The sequence below is a fragment of the Mus musculus genome, chromosome 11 (assembly GCF_000001635.26).
Source record: "Mus musculus strain C57BL/6J chromosome 11, GRCm38.p6 C57BL/6J".
Classification (NCBI taxonomy): Eukaryota; Metazoa; Chordata; class Mammalia; order Rodentia; family Muridae; genus Mus; species Mus musculus.
The window spans coordinates 59194914-59211270 of record NC_000077.6 but is presented as its reverse complement, the minus strand read 5'-3'; the positions used below and the strand labels follow the sequence as shown (position 1 = coordinate 59211270).

Below are 16357 nucleotides of genomic sequence, written 5' to 3'. Positions count from 1 at the left end.
TTCCTTTCCTTTCTGTGACAGACTGGGGCAGCTGGCCTTGGAGTGCTTATCTCTGGGTAGGTGTGACCACTAGAAGATCCAAAGTTTATCATCCTTCCGAATAGGCCCCTGCCTAAGTGGACTGACCTTCACCCCCTTGAGGTCTTAGATAATTAGTCTTCTCTCATGCTTAGGTGGCTACCTGCAGGGCACAGGTCTTCATAGAAGCAACAGCATGAGTCTCAGGACATTTTGGGGTCTGCCCAGAAGTATGCATTCACAGCACAATAGCTTTTACAATCAGAACTTTCTATACTGTAGCAGCCCTAATTTCTACTGTCTTGCTATTATCTGGCTGTTGAACCTCTTAGGGAGACAGCAGATGCCTTCAGATCACAAAAGTTTGTTCTTCCAACTTCTTGGCCACTTGTATGGTTGTAAGGCAGCCTCAAGGACAGGATTCTGGTCCCTAGACCCAGTTCCCTTAATATATACTGGAAGGGGGCCCCATGCTCCCAGCCTAACCTGTCCTCAGCGAGATAATATACACTCTACTTTTAAAATACATTTACTTAAGTACAAAGTGGGCTGATACACACACAAAAAAGGAGTAATCAGTAACACGCACCCTAACCTCAAGGGCCTGGCCTGTGGCAGCAGAGACAGTCTCCTGGGCAGTTAGATCCTCCTTGGCAGGGGGACAAGGCAAGAGCACTACCCTCTTAGAACCACTAGACTGGTAACCCAGGACCCACTCTATGACCTGGAGTAGTTGCCTCCAAATGGCAAGATAGATCCTAAGATCCAGCAAGCTTGGCTCAGGATCCTGTTGGGGAGCAGCCACCTGCCTTATCCCAGCCACAGAGGGACAGTTAGTTGGGCAGGTAGGGAGTGGGCTGGTAGCTACTTGGCATCCAGGGCTCTGGTGTCCTTTGGTGTAGCCATTCTCAGTCATCAGAGCTTCTGTCTTGTCGTCTGCGGGATGGATTCCTTCCACTGTCCTGGCTATGTTCCCGCTTCCTCTTAGAGCAGGGAGAGAAGTCAGAATGTCTCTGGTGTCTGGGCCTACAAAGACAAGGACAACCAGACACTTAAAGGGTCCCTCACCCTGCCAAGCACCACACCAGGCCTGGCTAGCTTTGCCTCCCATTTCCTTAGTGTCCCAGGTAGAGTTGGGCCTAGCCTACCGGGGAGGAGAGGGAGATGAGGAGCAGCTGTCAGCCTCCCTCTTATGTTCTTTGTCTTTCTTCTTTTTGTGTTTCTTGTGTTTCTTCTTCTTTTTCTTCTTTTCTTTCTTGCTTTTCTTATGGCTCTCTGCACTGCAAGAAACAATACAAAGGATCCGAGCTTGAAGGACTCGTGTCTACTCGACTGTGGGGTAGTCTCACCCAGCAGGGAAAGGCAGACTAGAACAGGATCCATTGTGCACTGATAATATCTACATGTCGGGAGTTCATATTTATAAATGAGCTTATTAGGCTCCATGGCCACAAAGATGAGTGCTGGAATGCTGCCAACCTGGTGAGCCTCCTCTCTCCTTGGAGACAAGTTCTCATTATGCAGCCTTGTCTAGCTTGGAACTCACTATTTTACCTAGGTACAAAGTTGAGATGACACAAAAGTAGAAGTAACCAGACACACGTACCAGCTTGTGAGAACTCTGAGAGATCAGCCTGCTGTCTACCAAATGCTGGGATTAAAGAAAGTTGTGTGCCGCCCACCCCACAAGCACCTCCCACCAAACTGGCCAGTATCATGGTCCTGAGCGTCACCCTGCTGGGTCACCTATGGCAGCTACTGAGACTCCAGCCCAGAGATGGAGGTCCGCCTACTTCAGTCAAACTAAGAGAGCTAAGGCAGTCTGCCCCTTTATGCACAGGGAGGCAGACTCAACTTACTCCGGTTCGACCTTGTCCTCAGCGCGAGGCTTCTTCCTGGGAGCAGTTGGGGCAGTGCTTGGGCCTTCGCTGTCCACACGGTGGTGCTGTATGACATGAGTAGCCGTGGTGAGGAACACCCAGGGAATCCTGCCCCACATCTCAGACACCTCTAAACCCCAGGATCCTGTGCATTGGGCTTGACAGGGTTTACCGTGAACACTGACAGCCCAAGTTTGGCAGCCTCTTTGTCTTCTCGGGATAGCGCCACACGGCCCGCGGAGCCACTGCAGGGGACAGAGCATTTGAGGACAGTTCTCAATCACCGCCCAGGCCTACCCTGGACTCCCCAACTAGCCTAACCTGGCGCTGCCCAAGCCCAGGAGCCGGTCCACGCCCTTCTCCTCGGGGTCTCCTCCTTCCCGTTTGCAGATCTCCACGAAGTCCTGCGAAAGCAGGGTAAGATAGGAGGTTCTAGGCCGAGACAGACGGACCCCCCCACCCCCCCCCAACCACCCCGCGGACCTCGAACCCATATCTCAGACTCACCTCCTTGCTCAGGCCGGTGGGCTGTTTCCTCACGTTCTTGTAACCACTGCGAGCAAAGGTCAGGAATGCTCATCAAGGGTCTGGCCCCTCGGTCCCCTTCTTTCCTGTGCCCCGCCCACATCCAGCCCCGCCCCAGGGCCACCCAGATCCCGCCCTCGGGGCTTGCGGTCGCCCCGCAGACCAGGCACTTACAGTGCGGCCAGCAGCGCCTCACGCTCCGCCTCGCGCACGGCTGCCAGCTCTTCCTCACGGCTCGGGCCGGTACACGGCGCGCGGTCCTTCGCGTACCAGGTGAGGTCGCGGCCCTTCTGCCAGCGGCCTACTGGCGCCATCAGCGAGTTGCCCAAGTAGTTCTCCCTCTGCTTGTCAGTCTTCACGTCCTCCCAATTGAACTGGTCTTGTCCGCCACGCACGCCACCGCGATTGGAGCCGAACATGGCGCTGGAGCCACTGCACAGCCTTCAGTACCCGCGGTCTCTAGTCGGACTTCCCGCAGCACTCCGGACGCACGCCGTGACGTCACTCTCGCGCCCCCGCGCGCGCCTGCGCTCTCGCTAACGTGCCCGTGCGCCTGCGCACTGCGTATCCGAGGGCCTTATCAATCAAGATCCTCTTTCTAAAGGGCGTTCAGGGCTTCTCTGGCGCATCCTTCATCCTAGTGCCACGTGCGCCTGCGCAATAGCTCCTCAAAAAGGCGGCTGTGCTATCCCACCTGATAACTCTCGTGTGAAGGAATCTCGGTGGAAGGGGACACTACAAAACCTTAGTGACACCAGGAGGGGCCGGCCCCTTGCTTTCTGGAAAGCCAAGAATGCTAACTCCAAAGGTCCCGGGTCACTGTTGAAACTAAGTTAAATAATGGCAAACCTTCACGGAACAGAGGGACAGATAAAGTCACCAAAGAAACATGGATTCACTCTTCCATGCTCTGGGTGACAGAATATGCGTATGTGACATGAAAGCCAAAGCATCCCTAAACCAGAGCGATCTGTGTTCTCTGCAGGTGAAGCTTTACTGGGCAATTTACTGAGGCTGCGCCTCAAAATGAACAGAAACTGAGCTACATCTTAATGACAGATCACTTGCTTAACATGATGGTCTTGGGTTTCATCCCTAGTCTGAAAAAATACCCATCCTGGAACTCTCTAGCATCCCAAATAGACCAAGACAGCCTCATTTTTATGTCTTCATCCTGAACACGTTGAGTACCTGCCACAGCTTGTGAGGCTCTTGGTATGAGCCCTGAGGTCATGGCCTGGCTTTAGAGGACACAGTTGGGACAGATTCCTCAGAACAAGATCATACTCGGGATGAATGGATGGTCCCAAGGGGAGCTGCACAATAAAGTGGAAACGTATCCTTTATTTGCCTGATGTAATTGTCATTTCTGAAGCTTACCGCCTCTGTCTGCTAACCCAGGCCTTGTCCTGGAAGCTTCTAGCCTCCATACAATCTTATCTTGGCCTAGAATGTTTTCAACCTCTGAGACCTATTGCTGAATAAGCTCACCCTTTAATGCTCTTCTGAACTCTATCTAGCTGGGTGGTCAACTCAGCTATTCTGGCTCAGACTCCTCCACACTGAATGATTCAAATTGGCTTCTTCCAGCTTCCCCCGAATTGCTCTGCTTGGCCTCATACGACCTTTGGTATTATGTTCTAATCTCTGGCTCATTTTCTGGCTCGTTCTGTCTTCACCTGGCTAGTTTGTTCTTTCTCTGCAACCTGTCTCTGTACAATGGTCCCAGTAAACTGCCCTCTCCTATTCTTTCCCCTAAGTCACTTCTTTCCTCTCTGTTCTCATGAGAGATAGGCATATCCTATTCTGTCAAATCTCCCTGAGTCACTGGAAATCACTTTCAAACATGGGTGCTTCTTTCTAACTAAGTTTACCTTCATTGGGATTAAAGGTGTGTACTAAGGCTGAGGCACACAATTAGAAATGTTTTTTTCCAGTAAACAACAAAATCTGCAACAATAAGGGAGCATCGGTCAGTCATGTGGGCCACAGCAAAAGAAGAGCATACTAGCCGTCTCCTAGGAAAGGTCTCCAGAAAGCCAGGGAGCAGCTTCTGGGCCTTCACCTTTAACCAGGCCAGGTATGCTTAGGACACGGAAGGTCGAGCTGCATGGTCAGATCACAGAATGCATACTAGGTGACGCTAAGGAGGAGGTGGACTATGGGTCTGGGAGGTCACGGGACAAATGTCTAGAACGGTTCTAAGGCCTGTGCATCCTTGTATAATCACCTATTCTAGTGACACCCAGAATGTCAAGTAATGGAGTAACACGATGAAGGGTTGGATAATCCCAGGCCTGCTTTTGAGGTTAGCTATTCTGTGTGCTCCTTCGTCTGGAGGAAGCCAGTGGGATTTTATACCAACATCAGGAGTACAAAGGTTCAGGCAGCTACTCATAGATTTGGTTTACATAGTCACTTATTCTGCAGAATGGAGTACACCAGGGGTTCAAGACACACTGCCTGGCCACACTCCTGGGTTCCCAAGGGCAGGGAAGTGTTTCTCCCCCGGTTGTCTTTTAGGAAAGGCCCTATTAAGGGTGGAGGTGAGAAGGATGAGTGCAGGGTGTATGTGATCCAGGAGTTTACCTTGGGGGTTTCTAATAGTAGGCAAGTAGAGCTGTTAGTTGCTGGTACTTCCTGTCCACTGTCCAAATACTTCTCAACCAGCTTTATAGCAGTGTTTAAAACCCAGAGGTCTGAAGCTGTGTATGATGGCAGATACCTTTAATCCCAGCTCTCAGGAGGTCAGGCCTGGTTTACATATTGAGTTCTAGACTGACCAGGGTGAGACCATGTCTCAAAAAATCAAAACCCAAACAAAGAGTCAACCCCAAAAGTCTGACCTAAATGGGCCCTAAAGCAAAGCTTTTAATCTGGCTTTGACTTGGCACATACTTCTCAGAAATGATGAGTTCCAGGACTGGGCTTCCACGCAAAAGAAGACAATGACAGGTGGTTATGGTTTCAAGAACGTATGGTAAATAGATAGATGCCCTCCATCCTTACAAAATGTCCCTGGTGGAACTCCCTGACAGACTTATTTCTTGGTCTTGGTCCAAAACTGTTTATATCGTTCAGTGTCAAAACTGTCCACTACCTCTGGCTCTTCTTCCCTCTTCTGCTGGAGCTGAGCCTCCCGTTTTCGGAACCGGGCCCTGCGCTCTTCTGGAGACAGGGCATCCAGGTCTAGGGGCATCTGCATGGGGAGAGAGAGCGGTTATGTACACACCATTGGGGAGTCAGAGAATGACAGAGAAAGACACCTGTACCTCTTTACCCGTCTCTTTATCCTTCTATCCTTCTGTTTCGTTTTGAAGGGAAATGTTTTTCTGTTCTTCTCCCCTTAACTCAGGGTATGCTTGCTTAAGACTGAGTCTTATTTAGGCCAAGAAAGCCTTGACCTCACAGCAGTCACCCTCAGCCTCCAGATGCTAGGATTATGGATGTGTGCCACAATGTGCAGGGGTTTGTTGTTTCTTGGTTTTTTTGTTTTTGTTTTTTTCGAGTCAGGGTTTCTCTGTGTAGCCCTGGCTGTCCTGGAACTCACTCTGTAGACCAGGCTGGCCTCGAACTCAGAAATCTGCCTGCCTCTGCCTCCCGAGTGCTGGGATTACAGGTGTGCGCCACCACTGCCCGGCACACAATGTGCAGTTTTATGTGGTCCTGAAACTAAAGGCTTTGTGCCTACTAGGCAAATACTCTACTAATTAGATTACACCCTGTCTAGATTGGTGTTTTGTTTTGTTTAAAAAAAAAACAAACCAGACTTGTTAAGCCTGGTATGGTGAGATAGGCCTATATCTGAGCACTTAAAAGAGGTTGAAATATTAGGTCAAGGTCAGCTTCAGCTGTGTATTCATAAGACCCTGTATCAATAAAACAAGAACAAAATCCAGAAAAGAAAGTACCAATTTGTTTGTTTTAATTTTAGTGACTGGAGTTTTTGGTGTAAATCCCACCAACAACCTGTTCCCTTCCTCCTGCACTATAGTAAAAGGACTGTACCTACATAAGCAACTCCACTCCCAAGTCCTGGCCTTGGGCCCTACCACTATGGCTCAGCAAGTACCTACTGAAGGAAGCTTACCGCCAGCATGCGTCGTGGCTCCCGGTATCGGATATGGATAGTGGAGCCGTCCTGCTTGACCAAGAGCACAGGGTAGAGGCGAGCATAGGCTTGGCGGCGCAGTCGAGTGAGTGAAGCCCTGCTGCAGTCAGCTCTCCAAGGGGATGTGTGTAGGTGGCGGGGTGTAGGTAAGGCTGCTCTCACACCACAATGCCTCAGCAGGCTACGGACAGACGTGCAGGCACTGGTTGATAGATGGTAGTGCAGCAGATGGCACCAAATGCCAGGCTAGCCAGCCACTGTCAGGCTATGACAGAGACCTGCCCAGAAACTATCTAGCAATGATTGACGGCTTGCATTTAAGGACCTCCATTGAACTACACTAGCAGAGTCAAAGAAGAGTATAATGGAGGACTCAGGGAACAACGGGCCTTCCAACACTGATGAGAGAGATACCAGCCCCTTCCTGGAGAGGGCAGGGTGTCTTGGGGAGTCCCTGAAGGGACTGGAATGTTATGCTTACCTAAGCAGAATGGCCAAAGGCATTGTTTTTTCTTAGCACTTTGATGGCAGGAGGAAACAGTCACTGGCCCCGACGTAGGCCCTGCTAGGCAAGGGAAACAACAACAAAAACCAGTTTTCCCCCTCATTTGATTATTGTCCTAAAATCCTGGCCTGTGGCTAAGTCAGACCCAAGTGCATCTCTGGTTATCCAACTGACAGATTGTCAAGCTTTCTGTTGTACAATAGCATGGTATTTATATGACCTGTACACCTGTTCAAATACTCCTGAAAGAATACAAAGCCGGGTGTGGAAGTGCATGCTTGTATTTCCAACGCTCAAGAGTCAGAAGCAGGAGGTCAGGAATTCAAGGATATCTTGTTAAACAGGGAGTTAAAGGTTAGGCTGTCTTACTTGAGACTGTCTCAAAAAAACAAAACAAAACAAAAAAAATCTAAGAAAACTGAAGTGAGGGCTTGTGAGATGGCTCAGGGGTTGGGAGCACTGACTGCTCTTCCAGAGGTCCTGAGTTCAATTCCCAGCAACCACATGGTGGCTCACAACCATCCGTAATGAGATCTGATGCCCTCTTCTGTGGAGTCTGAAGACAGCTACAGTGTACTTACAAATAATAAATAAATTAATTAATTAAAAAAAAACAAAACTGAAGTGAACCTAAGGGTTTACAAACACCATATAACCGTTTTTTTCACCTGTTTTGTTTAGAAAACAAAAAACCCTTATGTTCAATACAGACTCAATTTAAAAAAAGTTATCTTCAATATGTGGTTTGGATTCTTCAATAAAGAAGATTGGGTGTAGGCCAGGCATGGTGGCGCATGCCTTTAATCCCAGCACTTGGGAGGCAGAGGCAGGTGGATTTCTGAGTTCGAGGCCAGCCTGGTCTACAGAGTGAGTTCCAGGACAGCCAGAGCTATACAGAGAAACCCTGTCTTGAAAAATCAAAAAAAAAAAAAAAAAAAAAAAAGAGATTGGGTGTGTGTCACTTGCCAGTTTATCCTACTAGCCCTCTGGCCTCAGATTAGAAAGTCCTTTTGGAGGCTTTTTACAGCAGCTACCAGGGTTCTATCCTTAAAAGACTGAGGCAGTTTTCAATGGGACAGAGGCCCACCCAATTCCAGAAGTTTATGGAACCACAACCCTCTTGTGCGGGGTAAGTGTGGAGTGCTTGGTTCACTTTCTTTTTAACATCCTTTTAGTTTCCATAGCAATACTGTGAGAAGACTATTATAAACTCCGCTTACAAACGGGAAAAGAAGCTACTTTCAATGCCAGAAGTGGTCCGGCAGGTAGAAGTAGAGCGTCCCACACTCAGCAAGATAGAACCTGTGGGCGTGCGCAGAGATTAGAAAGTTCCCACCTAAGGAGGGAACCGCAGGGTAGGGTACCACTGCCTCGAAAGAGGTGATCCCGCTGGTCAATGTCCCAAGTTCGGGTCCTTATCCTCTCTAGCCACGTCGACTAGACCCGGGGTCGTCTGTGCAGACGTCCCCTCCCATTTTATCCACCCGACGCGCAAGTCGCTCTCCCATTTACCCCTCAGTGTTGGGGCCGGTTGCTGCCGGCACCCAAGAAACGCCAACCTGCAGCCGCTACCTTAGCGTGGGAGAGACCTCGTAGACCCGCCGTGCAGAACTTTACTCGATAGGTGGGAAACTGAGGCCGAGCCACGCAGGGCCACACAGGGAACCCGTCCCGTCACTGTAGATGATAATCCTTCACCATAACCCAGATGTCCTGAAGGCGCCCGCGGCGCGCGGTGATGACGCCACGGAGCGCAGGGCGGCCGTCCCCATTAAGGGCGGAGTAAGGCCAGGTGGGCGTGGTTGGAGCCAGCTCTCGTGGTGGGGTGGGGGTGGGGTTTCTGGTTAGTTGTCCAGGTTCTGGCGTCGCTGCGGGTGGCGAAACTGAAGTAGGCTAGGTCGACGGACTACCCAAGGCCAGAGAGTGTGGGCGGGAGGCCGTCGGAATTCTGTGACTTTCTGGGGTGCAGGCAGCACAACGCTGTGCAGTGCCTGGACGGAAGCCAGACAGCATTGCTATGCACCGCTGGGCGGTCCCTAAGTTTCCATGCCTGGTTGTTCTCAAGGTTTGCTCCGGATCTGATAGTCGCCCGTGACCCCTTTCCGCAGGTACATGGCTTGTCTTGGGTTCGCGGTGGAACATCCAAGTGCCAAGTTGGGTTGGCAAAACAGCTAAGGTGAAGGAGTTGGAGTCACTCGTGAGGAATATCTTTAGAGAACAGTCGGCTCTTCAGAACCAAAGAGCACAGGACTTTCAAGGACCCCACTAGTGTCTCGTGAGTGGTCCTGAAGCTCTCCGCCGTTTTGAGCTTATGGCAGCGGTTTATTGTAAGCCCTGGAGGTGCGCTGCTGTGCAAGCTGCAGGACTCTCCACAAAGTTTCTCAGGATGACTACACAAACTTACTTATGTGCTGCCTTTAGAGGACGTTGCCACATTTCGCCCCTGGCGACATTGTGGCAGATCTTTTTCCTTCCCCATTTCTGCTTTTTCCTGAGTTACTTGTCTTTTACCATCGTCCCTCTTGGGTTGCACTGATCAATTTAGTTCCCTGTCTCCTCCTAGGGCTATCCAGCATGTAGTCGGGGGTCTACAAGGGACACAAGGAGAAGTGGGTTTGTTTGTTTGTTTGTTGCTTTTTTGTTTTTTTGCAGCCTGGCAGCCAGCCTCTGGAGCTCATCTCACATAATGGCCTGCAAATGTCGTTATCAGGCACCAGAAAGCAGGGAACTCTTGCGACGGTAAGCTGGTGCCTATAGAATTTCCGAAGAGGACTCTCTAGCCACCTTACAAAGTCAGGTGATCTATCAGCCAGTGAGCTCTGGCAAAGGCTGAGGAGTGGCATTGGCATTGTCTGAAGGAAGGGCTGGTAAACTTTTCTGCTTCTCTTGTAAGCAGTCCTCTTGTTGAGTCGTCCTGTCAGGGCAGATGGCAGGGAGTCCTCTGGGTGCTGCTGAAAGTGATGTATTAGGTCAGCGAGTTCCAGCAGAGGGTACTCAGTTTGGGGGACAGGTGATGGGGGCATCACACACCTGGTGGTGGGTTTGCTTTGAGTCTATGAGGCTCTGAGACCTCAGATGTGTCTTCCTTTCTCCACTGAATCGATCACTAAGTCTTGAGACTCATTTTCACTGTTTGAGGTTCTGTCTGTTGTCCCAGTTAAGGGGACCGGAAATATCTTCGAATACAGTGATAATAAAGAAATTTTTGTCTTAAATATGTTGCAGGTTGGAGAGTGGAGGGAGAAAAGAATAGAGCCACTTATTTATCTATTTTTGTTTATTTTTGTTTTTTGAGACGGTCTCACTATGTATCTCTGGTTGTCATGGAACTCATTGTGTAGACCAGGCTGACCTGGAACTTAGAGATACACCTCTCTCTGCCTCCCAAATGCTGGGATTAAAGGTGTGAGCTACCATGCCCCACATAAAAGGCCCTTTTTGTTTTTAAGATTTATTTATTTATTTATGAGTACACTATAGCTGTATAGATGGTTGTGAGCCATCATGTCCTTGCTGGAACTTGAACTAGGACCTCTGTTCGCTCCAACCCAGCTTGCTCTGGCCCAAGGATTTATTTATTATTATATGTAGGTACACAGGAGCTGTCTTCAGACACACCAAAAGAGGATGTCAGATCTCGTTAGCGGATGGTTGTGAGCCACCATGTGGTTGCTGGGATTTGAACTCAGGACCTTTGCAAGAACAGTCAGTGCTCTTAACTGCTGAGCCATCTCTCCAGCCCAAAAGGCCATTTTTTAACTGACAGCTTTCAGCCAGAAAAGGCGGAGGAGGAAGAACTTCTTCATAAGGACAGTGTGGCTTCTTTGATGTCTTTAAGTCAGCGGTGTTATAATGAGGGTTGCTTAGAGCTCAGGTGTAGTGTTGAGGATCATCCAAACTCCTAAATCATGTATTTTTTTTTTTCTTAGCTTCGATGTGAGGTAGTATTTCATTTTATATCTTGAGGCTTCCAAGGATACTGGAGACTCAGACATCATCTCATGCTAAGCTGTTTGAGACAAACCACAAGTGATCCCAGTCCTTGGAAGCTGGAGGCAGGCGATCAGAATTCCAAGGACTACACAGCAAGTTTGTGACTAGCCTGAGATACAGGAGACGCTGGAGGCAGGCGGATCAGAATTCCAAGGACTACACAGCAAGCTGGAGGCAGGCGGATCAGAATTCCAAGGACTACACAGCAAGCTGGAGGCAGGCGATCAGAATTCCAAGGACTACACAGCAAGCTGGAGGCAGGCAATCAGAATTCCAAGGACTACACAGCAAGCTGGAGGCAGGCGATCAGAATTCCAAGGACTACACAGCAAGTTTGAGACTAGCCTGAGATACAGGAGACCTAGTCTCAGGAGTTAAAAAAATAAAATAAAGACAAGCCTTGAAACCAAGACTCTCTCCATTCTGAAACCTTTGGAGAAAAGGCCAAGTTGTGCCTGGACTATCATGCCCAAAAGCTTCTCTGAAATTTCACCCTGCTCACCGGAAGGCCTGCCTAGCAGAGGTTCCAGTCACTTCAATGTGTGGATGACTTCCTCTGGGCCCTTTCATGGCAGCAGGTGAGGGTATTTTTGGCGGCCAAGGGCAGCAAAGTTTTGTTTTGTTTTCATTTGCAATAAGGTTTCACTATGGAGGGCAGGGAAGCCAGCATCTCACTATATAGCTGAGGGTAGCCTCAAACTTGTGATCCTCCTGCCTTAGCCTCTTCAGTGCTGGGTCTGTAGTCATGAATCATCATATCTGGATAAGAAAGGGGCACTTTTAAAGTCATAGGTGAAGTATAAATTATTGCAGTCATGGAAAACAGAATTAAACTGGGTATGATGGTACACGCCTTTAATCCCAGCACTCAGGAGGAAGAGGCGGGAAAATCTCTGTGAGTTCGAGGCCAACCTGGTCTACAAAGTTCCAGGACAGCCAGGGTTGTTACACAGAGAAACCCTGTCTTGGAAATAAAAAAAAAAAAGTCTATTTGGCATGTGATCCTGTTCAGCCTCACTGCTGAGTATATCCCCCAAGGGTGTGGAGGTCAGCAGTGGCCCCTGCCTCCTATGCAGATGAGATAAAAAAAAATGGGCCACTCGTAAAAGACAAACTAGATGCAATTCAAACCCCTGCCGTCCGGCTACTAAGGTCTGAGGAAGAGCAAAAGCAGACTCTGAGGCTAGAGGAAATCTCCGAGTAGATACACTGCAAAGAATACTGCCTTTGGGAGTCTTACTCGAGGAGACACCTGCCACACTCAACTGGAGAAACCTCCAAAAGATCTTAGTAACATCACTGTAAGTCACATAGAACCAGCGGCTGAATAGAAAGCTGGAAAAGGAATGGCTTGCTGGCTCAGTACCATGTCTTGTTTGAATTTAAGTTGCTATGGCAGAAACTGGAGGATAAGGGCTTCTACAGAAAAGAGGTTTATTTTGCTTACCATTGGGGAGATGCAGCAGCGTGACAGAAGCATTTGCTTGGCTTTGGTGAGTGTCCCTTGACAGCACCATGGTAGCAGAAGTCCATGCAGAAGAGATGGCTGTACAAAGCAGCAGGTGGTGCCAAGACATCCGAACATGAGCCCTAACAGCCTAGTCTGGGGAGAACTAACCTCCATGAGACTAGCATCGGTCCCTCAACCCCCACAAGACTAGCATCAGTCCCTCCTGAGGCTGATGCTCTTACTGACTCGATCATCTCCCAGTAGACCCTTAACAGTCACCCAACACACACACAACCTAAAAGCTGATTTTGATAAAAAAGTGCTGAGCCTTCAATTGGTCCAGACAAGTACCCCATGATGAGATAATACACCAACTAGGAGTGGCCCCAAGCAGGAACGGCCGGTCATCTGATGGTCCCCTCAAATGCTCTGGAACCATTTTTAAAGAACCTGGACCAAATAAATGACCAACCAAATCACAGATCAACCATGCCTGCTTAGCTTAGTCCTCACCTGCTCCAGTTACTCCCTGTACTAGCTGGTTTTGTGTCAATTTGATACAAGCTGGAGTCATCACAGAGAAAGGAGCTTCAGTTGAGGAAATGCCTCCATGAGATCCAGCTGCAAGGCATTTCCTCAATTAGTGATCAAGGGGGAAAGGCCCCTTGTGGGTGGAACCATCTCTTGGCTGGTAGTCTTGGGTTCTATAAGAGAACAGGCTGAGCAAGCCAGGGGAAGCAAGCCAGTAAAGAACATCCCTCCATGGCCTCTGCATCAGCTCCTGCTTTCTGACTTGCTTGAGTTCTAGTCCTGACTTCCTTGGTGATGAACAGCAGTATGGAAGTGTAAGCCGAATAAACCCTTTGCTCCCCAATTTGCTTCTTGGTCATGATGTTTTGTCCAGGAATAGAAACCCTGACTAAGACACCCCCTATTTTAAGTTTACATTGGTTAAGTTTATGGCTTGATCTCCATCTTCCAAATACAACCATACTGAAAATTAAATGTGTCTGCCTTTTCCTCTGCATTTCCTTGCTTTATTTATGGGGTGAGTAGCTAGATTTTGCTGAGGCCTTCCAGTGCTCACACCCATGGGCCCAGCTCACCTGCACTCCTGTCACCAGGGCCAGCTCTACTTTGCTGCCCAAGTGAGTTGTGGGGCCTGGTCTGAGTGTTCAGCTGATGATGGGAAGAGACAGCTCTCCCCATCTCTTGGTGAGACATTTTCTTTTTAGTGATTGCTGTGAGTGGAGCCCTCCCTGGGCTGGTGGTTCTTGGTTCTATTAAAAAGCAGGCTAAGCCAGGCAGTGGTGGCGCAGTTGGGAGGCAGAGGCAGGAGGATTTCTGAGTTCGAGGCCAGCCTGGTCTACAGAGTGAGTTCCAGGACAGCCAGGACTATACTGAGAAACCCTGTCTTGGAAAACCAAAAAGAAAAAAGGAAAAGAAAGAAAGCAGGCTGAGCAAGCCATAAGGTGCAATCTAGTAAGCAGCACCCCTCCATGGCCTCTGCACCGGCTCCTGCCTCCAGTTCTGACCCCATTTGAGTTCTTGTCCTAACTTCCTTCAGTGATAGACTACAATGTGGAATTGTAACCAAATAAACTCTTTCCTACTGATTTTGTTTTAGGTCATGGTGTGTAGCCAGTCTTTTTCCTACTTTGTTAGTTCTTCTTTCTTCCACCCTTCTCCATCCAATTTCTTCCACCCTTTAAGCCCCTAACATAGATAAGAGAGGAAAGGAAAGAGATCCCTGAAAAAAGTCAGGAGTTGGAGACGGGGTAACGTTATCCTTAGACTACTGCCTGCTGATGCTAGGGGCATCAAGTTCCTTGGGGCAAGATTGAGCTTCATGTCAGGATATCTAATTTCTTCTTCTTGTTTGTTCTTTGCACATGACTACTTAATAAACCATGACTAAAAACAACCTGCCTCTTAGGGCTCACTTATATACCCTCTCAAAAGTCCCCAGAATTCCAGACACTATGTGCAGCTGGCAAAGTCACACCCCGACAAGAGCAGGAGGCAATCATAAAACTGCTATGGACATTCTGAAGCAGTCATATCACACACCTGGGATTAAAACAACAGATTCTTGTAATATTGTGTATTTAAAAGAAACCAAATTTCCCACTACAATGGTGTTCCATCATAGTAATACTATAAGCCTAACTAAGGCATTGTTCAAAAGTCCAAGTCCACATTCTTCCCCTGGACTGGAAGCATACCCCTTTAGTTGTAAGCTATAAACAATTACATACCTCCAAGATACAATGGTGAGACAGACACAAGATAAACATTCCCACATCAGACAGGAAGAATGCATTGTCCTGAGGACAATCTGAAGTGCATCAGGGCACCTGCTAAATCCTCTGGATATGGCATACATCAGGATGAGGGTAGCCCTTGGTTACCCTCCCCACACAGAGTGGCTGGTTGCAGACCATGTGGGGCCATGGCTGGCATTGCACAGTGGCTCTGATGTTATCTAGGGGTTCAGGAACAGGTTAATTTTCTCTGACAAAGAACTAAAAGGCAGGGGTGAGTCTTGGAGAATTGGCTTAATTGTTAAGAGCACTGCCTGCTTCCAGGGGACCCAGGTTCAGTTCCCCACACCTATATAGTGTCTCAAAACCATTTATGACTCCAGTCCCAGGGCATCCCCCTGCACTCCCACACAGTGCACACGGTCAGACAAAACACTCCTGCATATAATTTTAAAAAGAAATAAAAAGCTGGAAAGATGTGGTACTGAAAATATTGAGTTTTAGGAGAGCCATCATATGGTACCTGGGAAATCAGTATATTCTACTGGAGTCTGTTGAGGCCTGCCACACTAGCAGAGCTATAGCCATTTAGTTCTATGTCTACTGGTCACTGACACAAAAAATGAGTTTGACTCAGAGCAGGGTCGTGCCGACCACATACACTGTTATGTTCTGAGGTTTCTTTTTCTAAGATTGCTTGCTTGCTTGCTTGATTGATTGATTGATTTATATGTGAGTACACTGTAGCTGTCTTCAGACACTCCAAAAGCATCAGATCCCACTGCTGGGACTTGAACTCAGGATCTCTGGAAGAGTAGTCAGTGCTCTTAACTGCTGAACCATCTCTCCAGCAGTTCTGAGGATTCTTTATCTTAAATTATACAACTCTAAGTTCCAGTTAGGACCCGTCAGAATAAAGGTCAGTTAGAACTGTTCTGTTTAGCTAGCCAAAATAGCTTGAGTCACAGCTGACCACTGGGCAGCACTTCCTGCACCTGCACATGGGCTCATTGTGGTTTTTCCCTTTACAAGCCAGCCCTGAAAAGCGTTCAAGGTCCAGTCTCAAGTCCCAAGTCTAGGCTGTGACCATGATTGATCAATCTTGGGGTGCGCATTCAATAAACTAGCCCTGTTTAACTGAGAATGGAGTCTGAGTGGTCTGTAAGGCTATTCCTGAACCCCAACAGAGTCCTTATTTTCACTAATAGAAGTAGTTAAGATGGGGCTGGAAAAATGGCTCAGCGGTTAGGAGCACTGGCTGCTCTTCCAGAGGTCCTGAGTTCAATTCCTAGCAACCACATGGTGGCTCACAGCCATCTGTAATGGGATCCGATGCCTTATTCTGGTGTGTCTGAAGAAAGTGACAGTGTACTCACATACATAAAATCAATAATTCTTAAAAAGTTAAGAAATGACACAAACAGAAGCTCAAAGACAAGGGATGACTCAGAAGCTCAAGGACAATTTATTAGAGTTTAGAAGGAAATTCCCAGGGCAGAGTGTAAATTTCACAGCTTCCTGGTAAATGAAAATGAAGACATGATGGATGCAGCTCCAAGATATGGTTGAGGAGGATTTTACTGTAGATATGCGGGAGAGCACAGTCAGGGG

At 48.4% G+C, this 16357-nt stretch overlaps 2 protein-coding genes and 1 long non-coding RNA gene across 15 annotated transcripts; 1 reads left to right on the top strand and 2 right to left on the bottom strand.

Moving 5' to 3' along the window:
• Positions 1-534: 534 nt before the first annotated feature.
• 2310033P09Rik (RIKEN cDNA 2310033P09 gene) lies at positions 535-2910 on the bottom strand. Its single transcript, NM_024210.2, has 7 exons — positions 2598-2910; positions 2406-2451; positions 2220-2302; positions 2071-2143; positions 1878-1963; positions 1167-1298; positions 535-1044 (listed from the first exon to the last, which is right to left on the bottom strand). Exons 1-7 carry the CDS (start codon positions 2840-2842, stop codon positions 927-929), a joined length of 783 nt encoding a protein of 260 aa, NP_077172.1. The 5' UTR covers positions 2843-2910; the 3' UTR covers positions 535-926.
• A 2222-nt stretch (positions 2911-5132) lies between these two features.
• Positions 5133-8785, bottom strand: Mrpl55 (mitochondrial ribosomal protein L55). Of its 13 annotated transcripts, none has more exons than NM_001302334.2 (4): positions 8552-8785; positions 7016-7099; positions 6514-6736; positions 5133-5622 (listed from the first exon to the last, which is right to left on the bottom strand). In NM_001302334.2, exons 2-4 carry the CDS (start codon positions 7036-7038, stop codon positions 5464-5466), a joined length of 405 nt encoding a protein of 134 aa, NP_001289263.1. In that variant the 5' UTR covers positions 7039-7099; positions 8552-8785; the 3' UTR covers positions 5133-5463. The 13 variants fall into 13 exon arrangements, 12 of the variants coding, with proteins under 12 accessions (NP_001289263.1, NP_001349838.1, NP_001289264.1 ...); NM_001362909.1 differs by having other exon boundaries at positions 6514-6715; NM_001302335.2 differs by having other exon boundaries at positions 8612-8785.
• A 54-nt stretch (positions 8786-8839) lies between these two features.
• On the top strand, positions 8840-13478 carry 2610507I01Rik (RIKEN cDNA 2610507I01 gene). The gene is made up of 3 exons (NR_037964.1): positions 8840-9147; positions 9692-9778; positions 10969-13478. It is a non-coding gene; the product is annotated as an RIKEN cDNA 2610507I01 gene (long non-coding RNA).
• The last annotated feature ends 2879 nt before the right edge of the window (positions 13479-16357 follow it).

Bases quoted from the DNA above. Each gene is read 5' to 3' on its own strand.
- 2310033P09Rik (NM_024210.2), bottom strand. From the start codon at position 2,842: ATGTTCGGCTCCAATCGCGGTGGCGTGCGTGGCGGACAAGACCAGTTC. The intron at 2,144-2,219 runs GTTAGGCTAGTT...TGTCCCCTGCAG, and splicing joins CTGGGCTTGGGCAGCGCCAG to TGGCTCCGCGGGCCGTGTGG. The intron at 1,045-1,166 runs GTAGGCTAGGCC...TTGTCTTTGTAG, and splicing joins TCATCTCCCTCTCCTCCCCG to GCCCAGACACCAGAGACATT.
- Mrpl55 (NM_001302334.2), bottom strand. From the start codon at position 7,038: ATGCCTTTGGCCATTCTGCTTAG. The intron at 6,737-7,015 runs GTAAGCATAACA...TCTATCAACCAG, and splicing joins CCTTTGGCCATTCTGCTTAG to TGCCTGCACGTCTGTCCGTA. The intron at 5,623-6,513 runs GTAAGCTTCCTT...CTCCCCATGCAG, and splicing joins AGCCACGACGCATGCTGGCG to ATGCCCCTAGACCTGGATGC.